This window comes from Armigeres subalbatus, chromosome 1, assembly GCF_024139115.2.
Source record: "Armigeres subalbatus isolate Guangzhou_Male chromosome 1, GZ_Asu_2, whole genome shotgun sequence".
Lineage (NCBI taxonomy): Eukaryota > Metazoa > Arthropoda > Insecta > Diptera > Culicidae > Armigeres > Armigeres subalbatus.
In genome coordinates this window covers 123383332-123394857 of record NC_085139.1, presented here as the reverse complement: position 1 = coordinate 123394857, position 11526 = coordinate 123383332, and the positions used below count along the sequence as shown (strand labels likewise).

General features: G+C 48.9%; 1 protein-coding gene across 1 annotated transcript; it reads right to left on the bottom strand.

Moving 5' to 3' along the window:
* Positions 1 to 223: 223 nt before the first annotated feature.
* On the bottom strand, positions 224 to 4674 carry LOC134206502 (uncharacterized). Its single transcript, XM_062682232.1, has 4 exons — positions 4288 to 4674; positions 2058 to 4068; positions 1432 to 1755; positions 224 to 723 (listed from the first exon to the last, which is right to left on the bottom strand). Exons 1-4 carry the CDS (start codon positions 4672 to 4674, stop codon positions 224 to 226), a joined length of 3222 nt encoding a protein of 1073 aa, XP_062538216.1.
* Between the last annotated feature and the right edge of the window lie 6852 nt (positions 4675 to 11526).

Here is an 11526-nt window from a genome sequence, read left to right as displayed (position 1 = left end):
TATTCATCAGCAAACGGTGACTGCTGTACCAGCTGGCTAGATGCTTCGATTTGCTTCTGATGATCCTTGCTCCGCACCAAGTTCTGTTTGAGGATCGCAACCTCTTCCGGGAGGGCATCGGACTGCGCAACCAACCACAACGTTCTTTCTGCCATCTGTATTTCTACGCTTGTCACCCCAACTATGTCTGCCGATCTACTGTCTTTCGCAGCACGTAAGATATTCACATAATGGGAACGTATGCCACCGAGCGTAGCATCCTCTCAAATCGCGAAAACTTTGAAGTGTCTATCACCGGTTGTCTTATATGATGGTTAAAGACGTATGCCTCCCGCAGCTCCTTGTCGCTTTCATCCGTATCTTCTTCAGGAATCATTGACCAACCTGCTTTGCTGCCGTAGTGAAATTCGGGACCTTGAAACCAGCGACTATCCACATTGCATGACGGACCTTTTCCCCATTTGGTGGCTTCATCCGCAACGTTGATCTTCGTCGAAATCCACTGCCATTCATCGATGCTCGAGTTGCTCAATATTTCGTCGACTCTGAAGGAAACGAACTGCCGATAACGACGCGTTTCCGACTCGATCCACGAGCAAACTGTCGTCGAATCGCTCCAGAAAAACGTTTTTTGGATTTTCAACGTGTGGTTTTCCTCGATGGTTTTCCGTAGGCGTGCTCCCAACACCGTAGCCATCAATTCTAGTCGAGGTATCGAGGGTCCTTGAAGCGGTGCAACCTTCGTTTTCGAAAAGCCTAGTGCTACTCTGAGGGCCCTCCTTAGCCGTGCGGTAAGACGCGCGGCTACAAAGCAAGACCATGCTGAGGGTGGCTGGGTTCGATTCCCAGTGCCGGTCTAGGCAATTTTCGGATTGAAAATTGTTTCGACTTCCCTGGGCATAAAAGTATCATCGTGCTAGCCTCATGATATACGAATGCAAAAATGGTAACCTGGCTTAGAAACCTCGCAGTTAATAACCGTGGAAGTGCTTAATGAACATTAAGCTGCGAAGCGGCTCTGTCCCAGTGTGAGGATGTAATGCCAATAAGAAGAAGAAGTGCTACTCTGATCTTCCCTTGATCTATTATCCGGAAATATGCCACTGCTGCAAACGCCTGCTCGCTCGCGTCCACGAAAACATGTAGCTCCAGGGTTTTGAAGCTTTCCGGGTTGTATCTAGGAAAATAACACCGTGGAATGCGCAGTTCGACCATCTTCTTCAGCAACACTATCCACTCAGTCCAGCGCTTAGCGATTTCCTCAGGAATAAAGCTGTCCCAATCTGTTTTTGTCCGCCACACATCTTGGATAATAATTTTCCCGTGGACCACGAACGAAGCTACCAAACCTAGAGGGTCGTAGATGCTCATGACAAGTCGGAGCATTTGTCGTTTCGTGGGAATCTTGGTGTCTGCCAACAGAATACGCACCTTCTCGCCAAACTGCAGTGAAAATACGAAGACATATATCCTCTCTCTGTATCCACGCCATTCCCAACACTCGCTCCTGTCCGACGTCCTTCTCCGATAACATGTCTTTTGACGGCTTCTGGTTCGCTTCACCCAACTTCTCGACTACGCTCCGATCACTTGACATCCAATTACGGATATGGAACCCCACTCGCTTGTGCACCTCGATCACTTCCTTCGCCACCTCGATCGCTTCTTCCGCTGTATCGTGACTGTTTACGTAATCGTCCACGTAATGCCGCTTCTTCACTGCGGCCGCACCTCGTGGGAACTCTGCTTCCTGCTCTGTAGCATTTACACACTTAGTTTTTATTTCTGCAGCTCGGCAAAAATCCGCACAGCCGTGCGCCAGCAAAATAAAAAACGGATATTTCAGCAAAAATGGCGTTTGTTTGATTTTCAGCAATTTTGACAGAAATCTCTTCAAAAAACCTGTTTGCTGGGGCACGGCTGTGCGAATCTCGGTAAAAGTTCAACATTTTGCTGAGATCTCGGTTAAAAAAATTAAGTGTGTAGGTTCTTGATGAACTGCGAGTGCGCAGGGGAGCAGGCTGCTCCGAATATTGCGACATCCGATACCATGGTACTCATCGGTACGTCTGGGGAATCTCTGTACTGAAACAGTGGAGCACTGCAGTCCTCTTTCCGAATTGAGATTTGTAGGAACATCTCCTTAATATCTGCGACGACTCCAATCGGCAGGAACCATGTACGCCGCAGGTCAAACTCCTCCATTTCTTCCACTGTCGCTTCGTGAATGAAGCCTTTGTCTTTGGATTCCGCCTTTTGTTGACGCACACTTTCGTAAAGCTGTGGGTTCTGGGCTAAACGATATTCGAGATACTTGAAGCGTCGTTCTGCCATCGGCCGACTATCTGGAAACTCCACGTAATCGTGCTTCCAGAGCAGACCTGTCTCGTACTTCTTGTCGTTCAACCGTCGTGTAATCGTTTCCAAGATATTGTTCGCACGTTGTTCTTCAACACCTCTCACGGCTGGCACCACCGCTACACCCATGCTCTCGATGTCGAAGAAGCGCCGGACGTACTCGTGGAGGTCTACTACAGATGGTTCAGCATGTATGTGTAGCTGCTTGTACACCGTACTGGCTTGTGGTTTCCGCACATTGCCACAAACTGCCCATCCGATCCTGGTCTTCGTTGCGATCGGTTCGTTCAATTCACCTTCCCGCAGTCTTAGAGTAGCGAGGAGCTGAACATTGCTTTGACCGATTAGGATTCCTGGTACAGCACATCGGAAGCTCTTCACCGGCAGCTTGTTGAGATGCGCGTATCGGTTAGCGAGCTCTGCGTAATCGGTGGTCTGTTGTGGTAGTCCGAGACTGTCGACGGTGTAGACTTCGGACAATCTGAACCGCCTATTTCCACCGGCCTCGGAAATCTCCATCGTAACGACTTCTGTTCCAGCAATCGTCTTGTTTATGCTTCCGGTCCATTCGATGTTCAAGTTCTTCACTTCTCCGCTTGCACCGAGTGCGTCGGCAATGGGCCGCACTACGAGAGTTACTGATGACCCGTCGTCGAGGAAGGCGAATGTGTTGAACTGCCCCTGTTTCCCAAATAGGGTTACTGGGAGGATCCGAAAAAGCGTAGACGACGACAGCTGCCGATGAGCTGTAACCACCGCACTGGTAGTTTTCGATGACATTGGTGGCTCGAAGTGAAGTAGTCGATGATGTCGTTTTGGGCAGACGCACACTTCTCCCTTACACGGCCATCGCGCATGCGAAGTGAGACAACGAGCGCACAATTTGTTTGCTTTTACCGCTTTCCATCTGCCGTCCAGATCGAGTCCTTTGAACGACGAGCAATTGTCGATTTGATGACTGTCGACGTTGCAAACGGAGCACGACTTCGTGTTACTCGGTGCGGCATCCTTTTCTCTCGGCTTTCCACCTCTGACTCCCGCCTTTTCTGCATTTTCTTGGCGACTCACTTTCGCTTTATCCGTGGAAACGTGCGTGTTCACGAACGATCTCTCCTTCAAGCGACCTTTCTCATCTTTTCCAGATTTCTGTGGAATATTGGACATCTGAGTTACGCTACTTGCTGCCGAAGATATCCTCGCCATGTAGCTGCTGAACACGTTCAAATCCACATCTTGTACTTGCTCCTGGTAGAGGGCCCAGCTGAACTTCACCGTCGCCGGTAGCTTGTCAACGAGCTCTTGCAGAAGTATAGGATTCGCCAGATGTTTCTCTAAGCCGACCGCTTTCAGGTGACCGCAGAGATTTTGAATTATCAGTCCAAAACTAACCAGTGTATCCAATCGGTCGGGTTTCGGAGGGGGTGTTGCCCGAACCTTGGTGATCATGTTGTTCACAATCTGTCCCGGGCGACCGTACAGTTGTTGCAGTGTAGACATTACTTGTGGTACTGTCGACGGGTGGAGCAAGAAACTGCTGACTGAATCCTTTGCGCTGCCTTTCAAGCTACGTTGCAAGCGCAAAAGGTTTTCGGAGTTGGTGTACCCGAAAGCCTGTGTAGAATGCTGATAGCTGCTAATAAATAGGGGCCAATCGATCGGATCTCCGGAGAATGTGGGGTGCTCCCTGGTTACCACCTGTCTAGCAGCGATCTGTTGTGGCGTCGGAACCAAAGAATCTCAAAAAGGACGATATTTGAGGCTGTGATTGGATATGTGGATGGATACTTGCAGAGGAAATGGAACCAGTCATGTTCCGAATTCCACCCCCCAATATTCCGGCTTGTGCTACGTAATTCCGCTGACCACTAACCAAACCAGGATCTACCGAGAAAAACAAGGATCTGACTCGACGCGATTGGAACATTCAACGTTATTTTCATTTTCCGCTTCAAACCAAGACTCTGGCGGAGGGTGTAATGGAGGAGAACCTTCATCCACTGGCCGATCCTGATTACGCCTGACGAACTGTTGCACTTCGTTGTGCAGGTTCCAATACTCTGTGACCGCTTTATTTCGTTGGCGATCCGATTTGTACTCGCGTTGCTGAGCTTCTAACTGGGATTGCAGCCGCTGTGTGGTGCCCCGCAGACACTGAATTTTAGTCTCCAGTTCTGCTAGCTGAAGTTGCAGCGCCTCGCATTCCCTATTCCGTAGTGACAGCTGATGCCGCAAATCTGCTTCCGAAGTGCGTCTTCGCTCATGCTCCTCGACGAGTAGCTTCTCCTGGGATTTCACTTGGCCTCCAGTTCCAATCATCCATCGCCTTGCCTTGCAAGCTGAGCTCGCAAATCTCCCTCCAAATCACGTGCTTGTTTCAGCTCCTCAGCGTGCTGCCACTGTAGATTTTTAATCCGACTAACCAGGTCAAGTTCACGTTTCCGTCTTGTGTCGATGTCCACCCGATGCTTTCTCACTAGCTCTCGAATAACTCGGTGTTCCGCTTCCGTTTGCCGTTGCAATTGTAGCGCATTTTGTTTCCGGAGCTCACCGGTTTCTATGCTCCACCGCTTGTAGCAATGGGTTTCAATTCGACTCGTTTTACTAATTGCACCGGTTGGCACAACCTCACCGACATTCAGCATATCTGTCAACGGCTGCAGATCAACTAGGGGCAAGCCCACCTGGTTCTTATCCTGATCCTGCTGAATCACCTCTCCACCGATGGCGCCATCAGCTGAAACCTCAGATTCCTCATCGATAGTGATGCTAGCCACAGTCTTCGGGATCGACTTCACCTCTGATCCCGCACCAACCCTATCTTCTCCGATGGGTGGTAGAACCGCAGATGCCGCTGTCTTCAGAGGTGTCGAAGAAGGATGCACTGCCTGCGGATTTTGCAGACTTGCTTCAAGTGGTTGATCGATGCTTATAGATGCAGAAGCAGACTCAGGTACTTCAACGATGGCCCGGGCAACCGCTTCAGTCCGTCTTACCCACTCTTCGGTCCGCTTTGCGCTCCTCTAACTGCTCGTCAAACTACGCACACTGGTTCCTTTTTCATCCTGACGGCTCAGCAGCTCATGTTTGCGAGCGATAAACTGCTTTCCTCGCTCTAGCTTTTACCGAAGTTCCCTCTCGTTCAAAGCACGTTCCTTCTCAATCTGCTCACGGGTCAAATCATCGAACAACTTCTGTTCCTCTTCCAGGCGTTGTAGCTCACGTTCCACTTTCGACTGACGGGCACTCGACGTACTCGAAATACCCCGTGCAGCACAAGTCAAGGAAAATCGGTTGCAGCAACTTATTATTTATTTATTTATTCAGACTAAGGCCGAAGTGGCCTGTGCGGTATATAAGAGTCTTCTCCATTCGGCTCGGTCCATGGCTACACGTCGCCAACCACGCAGTCTGCGGAGGGTCCGCAAGTCATCTTCCACCTGATCGATCCACCTTGCCCGCTGCGCACCTCGCCTTCTTGTGCCCGTCGGATCGTTGTCGAGAACCATTTTCACCGGGTTACTGTCCGACATTCTGGCTACGTGCCCGGCCCATCGCAGTCGTCCGATTTTCGCGGTGTGAACGATGGATGGTTCTCCCAACAGCTGATGCAATTCGTGGTTCATTCGCCTCCTCCACGTACCGTCCGCCATCTGCACCCCACCATAGATGGTACGCAGCACTTTCCTTTCGAAAACTCCAAGTGCGCGTTGGTCCTCCACGAGCATCGTCCAGGTCTCGTGTCCGTAGAGGACTACCGGTCTAATTAGCGTTTTGTAGATTGTCAGTTTGGTACGGCGGCGAACTCTATTCGATCGGAGCGTCTTGCGGAGTCCAAAGTACGTACGATTTCCAGCCACTATGCGTCTCCGAATTTCTCTGCTGGTGTCATTTTCGGCAGTCACCAGTGAGCCCAAGTACACAAATTCTTCTACCACCTCGATTTCGTCACCACCGATGCAAACTCGCGGTGGGTGGCTCACATTGTCTTCTCTTGAACCTCTGCCTATCATGTACTTCGTCTTCGACGTGTTGATGACTAGTCCGATCCGCTTAGCTTCCCTCTTCAGTCTGATGTAGGCTTCCTCCATCTTCTCAAAGTTACGTGCCATAATATCTATGTCGTCGGCGAAACCAAATAGCTGGACGGACTTATTGAAAATTGTACCACTCGTGTTAATCCCTGCTCTTCGTATTACCCCTTCCAAAGCGATGTTGAATAGCAAACACGAAAGACCATCACCTTGCCGTAACCCTCTGCGGGTTTCGAAGGGACTCGAGAATGCCCCTGAAACTCGAACTACGCACATCACCCGATCCATCGTCGCTTTGATCAATCGTGTCAGTTTATCCGGAAAACCGTGTTCGTGCATTAGCTGCCATAGCTGGTCCCGATCGATTGTATCATATGCGGCTTTGAAGTCGATGAATAGATGATGTGTGGGCACGTTGTATTCGCGGCATTTCTGCAGTACTTGGCGAATGGCGAACACCTGGTCCGTGGTGGAGCGCTCGCCCATAAAACCCGCCTGGTACTGCCCCACGAACTCCCTTGCAGTTGGTGCTAGTCGACGGCATAAAATTTGGGAGAGTACCTTGTAGGCGGCGTTCAGCAATGTGATTGCGCGGTAGTTGCTACAATCCAGCTTATCGCCCTTTTGTAGATGGGACACACGACACCTTCCATCCACTCCTGCGGCAAAACTTCCTCCTCCCAAATCTTGGTAATGACCCAGTGCAGCGCTCTAGCCAGTGCCTCACCACCGTGTTTAAATAGCTCTCCTGGTAGTTGGTCAACCCCAGGGGCTTTGTTGTTCTTCAGCCGGCCAATCTCCTCCTGGATTTCCTGGAGATCCGGAGCCGGTAGAATTATGTCCTGCGCGCGTTCTCCCAGGTACATCACCATACCGCCATCTTCGTCTGCCACATCGCCATTCAGGTGCTCTTCGTAGTGATGCCGCCACCTGATAGATCACCTCACGCTCGTTCGTAAGAAGGTTCCCGTTTATGTCGTTTATGACATATCAGGCTGTGGCACGTGGCCCTTACGTGAACGGTTTAACTTCTCATAGAACTTTCGTGTGTTATTAGCGCGGTACAGTTGCTCCGTTTCTTCACGGTCTCGATCTTCCTGCTGGCGCTTTTTCCTCCGGAAAATCGAGTTTTGTCTGTTCCGCGCCTGTTTATATCGTGCCTCGTTCGCCCTCGTGCGGTGTTGCAGCAATCTCGCCCATGCTGCATTCTTCTCTCCAACTAACTGCTCACATTCGCCGTCATACCAGTCGTTTCTCTGATCCGGGGGCACCGTGCCTAGTGCAGCGGTTGCGGTGCTACCAATGGCGGATCGAATATCTCTCCAGCCATCTTCAAGAGACGCTGCGCCTAGCTGCTCTTCCGTTGGAAGTGCCACTTCCAGCTGCTGCGCGTATTCTTGGGCTAGTCTACCGTCTTGTAGCCGCCCAATGTTAAGCCGCGGCGTCCGACTTCGACGCGTGTTGTACACCGTCGAGAGTTTTGAGCGCAGGCATACTGCAACGAGGTAGTGGTCGGATTCAATATTCGCACTGCGGTAAGTGCGGACATTCGTGATGTCGGAGAAGAATTTACCGTCGATTAGAACGTGATCGATTTGGTTTTCCGTTTCTTGGTTAGGTGATCTCCATGTGGCCTTGTGGATATTTTTGCGGGGAAAGAAGGTGCTTCGGACTACCATTCCGCGGGAGGCTGCGAAGTTTATGCATCGTTGGCCGTTGTCATTCGATACGGTGTGCAGACTATCCGTAAAAGCGTAATGCTAAAAAAAGAGCATTTATTTTTAGGATAGGTTGGTTTACAAATTCGGTTTTACTTACATTTCAGTCTCCGTACTATACTTTTAGTCACAACAAATGTAGATTGTTAAGCTCAAATTTTAATCTGTAAGTAGTTCTTAAGTTTTAATCTAGGTTTATTATAGGATTCAATTCACTTTACTTGAAATAATAATAGTAATTTTAAGCTACAACGATTTCTAATTCAATCAGATTCACTTTTAATTATCACCGTATTGTTGTTGATCCTCCGTTTTGCCAATCATCTAGTTTGACACATCATCACTGTCAAGCGATCTCATGCCCATGGATGGAGGCTCACGTCGATCACCATTAGAGCTGTTCAATACGAGGGGCTGTTGCGGCGAACAACGGCCCTCCGACGAGACAGGAGGTTTTCGCAGGCCCAATAAGCCGCCTGGAAAACCAATCATTACGAACAATATAAGAGATAATGCGACTCGATATAATCGGCAAAGACCTAGGCGACGAATAAAGGATCACGATTGGAAGCTTGGAACAAGGAGCTGCAAGTCGCTAGGTTACGCAGGTTGCGACAGGATGATCTACGATGAATAACATCCCCGCAACTTCGACGTCGTGGCGCTGCAAGAGATTTGCTGGACAGGACAGAAAGTGTGGAAAAGCGGGCATCGAGCGGCTACCTTCTACCAAAGCTGTGGCACCACCAACGAGCTGGGAACCGGCTTCATAGTGCTGGGTAAGATGCGCCATCGTGTGATTCGGTGGCAGCCAATTAACGCAAGGATGAGCAAGCTGAGGATTAAAGGCCGTTTCTTCAACTATATCATCATCAACGTGCACTGCCCACATGAAGGGAGACCCGACGACGAGAAAGAAGCGTTCTTCGCACAGCTGGAGCAGACATACGATGGATGCCCACTGCGGGACGTCTAAATCGTCATCGGTGACATGAACGCACAGGTAGGAAGGGAGGAAATGTATAGACCGGTCATCGGACCGGATAGTCTGCACACCGTATCGAATGACAACGATGCATAAACTTCGCAGCCTCCCGCGGAATGGTAGTCCGAAGCACCTTCTTTCCCCGCAAAAATATCCACAAGGCCACATGCAGATCACCTAACCAAGAAACGGAAAACCAAATCGACCACGTTCTAATCGACGGTAAATTCTTCTCCGACTTCACGAACGTCCGCACTTACCGCAGTGCGAATATTGAATCCGACCACTACCTCGTTGCAGTATGCCTGCGCTCAAAACTCCTGACGGTGTACAACACGCGTCGAAGTTGGACGCCGCGGCTTAACATTGGGTAGCTACAAGACGGTAGACTAGCCCAAGAATACGCGCAGCAGCTGGAAATGGCACTCCCAACGGAAGAGCAGCTAGGCGCAGCGTTTCTTGAAGATGGCTGGAGAGATATTCGATCCACCATTGGTAGCACCGCAACCGCTGTACTTGGAACGGTGCCCCCGGATCAGAGTAACGACTGGTATGACGGCGAATGTGAGCAGTTGGTTGAGGAGAAGAATGTAGCATACGGTACAAACGGGCGCGGAACAGACAAAACTCGATTTTTCGGAGGAAAAAGCGTCAGCATGAAGATCGAGACCGTGAAGAGACGGAGCAACTGTATCGCGCTAATAACGCACGAAAGTTCTATGAGAAGTTAAATCGTTCACGTAAGGACCACGTGCCACAGCCCGATATGTGTAAGGACATGAACGGGAACCTTCTTAAAAAAGAGCGTGAGGTGATCGAGAGGTGGCGGCAGCACTACGAAGAGCACCTGAAGGGCGATGTGGCAGACAACGGTGGCGGTATGGTAATGAACCTAGGAGCAAGCGCGCAGGACATGCGACTTCTGGCTCTGAATCTCCAGGAAATCCAGGAGGAGATCGGCCGGCTGAAGAACAACAAAGCCCCTGGAGTTGACAAACTACCAGGAGAGCTGTTCAAACACGGTGGTGAGGCACTGGCTAGAGCGCTGAACTGGGTAATTACCAAGGTTTGGGAGGATGAGGTTCTGCCGCAGGAGTGGATGGAAGGTGTCGTGTGTCCCATCTACAAAAAGGGCGATAAGCTGGATTGTAGCAACTACCGCGCAATCACATTGCTGAACGCCGCCTTCAAGGTACTCTCCCAAATTTTATGCTGCCGACTAACGCCAATTGTAAGAGAATTCTCGCTTAACTTTTCAAAAGGACCTAAGTAACATTTTTTTCATGAATTAATTTGAGTACTGCAATCAAAAGCTTTCATGTTGTTCTGTTGATTGCGCTATTCAAATTAATTCATGAAAAAAATGTTACTTAGGTCCTTTTGAAAAGTTAAGCGAGAATTCGTGGGGAAGTACCAGGCGGGATTTATGGGTTCACTCAAGTAAAAAAGCCCCTCAGATTCATGTGCCGACCCACATGGATTTTTGCAATGGGGTTTGACCAATGAAAAGTATGTGTAAAGATAATGGATTTTCTCCAATGTTCAATTTGATCCAAATCATAATTGCATAACATGGAATCCATAAAACTGACACATACTTATAATAATAACCATCAATGAAATCCATGCATACAGCAAATGGTCTTAATCGATAGTTTTCCCGAATACTTTTTCTTACTTTTTTTTTATGAAAACATTTTAAATATAGCAGGTTATAGATGCAAAAGCATATTTTATTCTTTGATTGCAACATAAACTCGATTCAATTGAAATCTGAAAACGTCGATCAGCGAATCTGGATTCTCTCTCGTTCCGTGCGCTAAACCTAACTTTGTCATCCGTGTTGTTCCATTTTGTGAGACATTAACTTTTAAACTGCAAATCGGAAGAAAAATGGGACAGCGCAAGTCGATGTTGTCAAATTTTTTATAGTTGAATTGCTGAAAACAGTAAATTTTCTGATCTGAAGCCGTGATCGTTCGCTTCGCCTTACTACGGCATTTGCTAGAGCTAGGCCCCGGATTCGGACATTTGAATCGCACAGCTGTCGAAAGTAGCACGTCGAACACGGAAGCTTGGAACAGAATGAAACGATAGTACCTTGTATGTCCGTCTGCGGATAGGGGATGCACTTTTGTTTTCAGTTTCCACTGGAGCAGGAGATTCGGATGATGGTTTCGGACGATGTATGTGGCACCTACGTTAAGAGTTTTTTTTTTGTATTTTAGTGTAACTTTTTCATACGTTATAGTTAAAATACTTACCGACTCATGTGGCTCGGAACTCGAAACTTAAAACAGAACCGTGAGCTAACCATCGTAATAAAAAATTTCACTACGGCTTCCAAGAGTCATCAACTTTGTGAGCAAATCCATTGGTCGGTGAATGCAGAAAGGGCGTTCAATAAGTCATCAATTCCAATGCTTGATCAAAT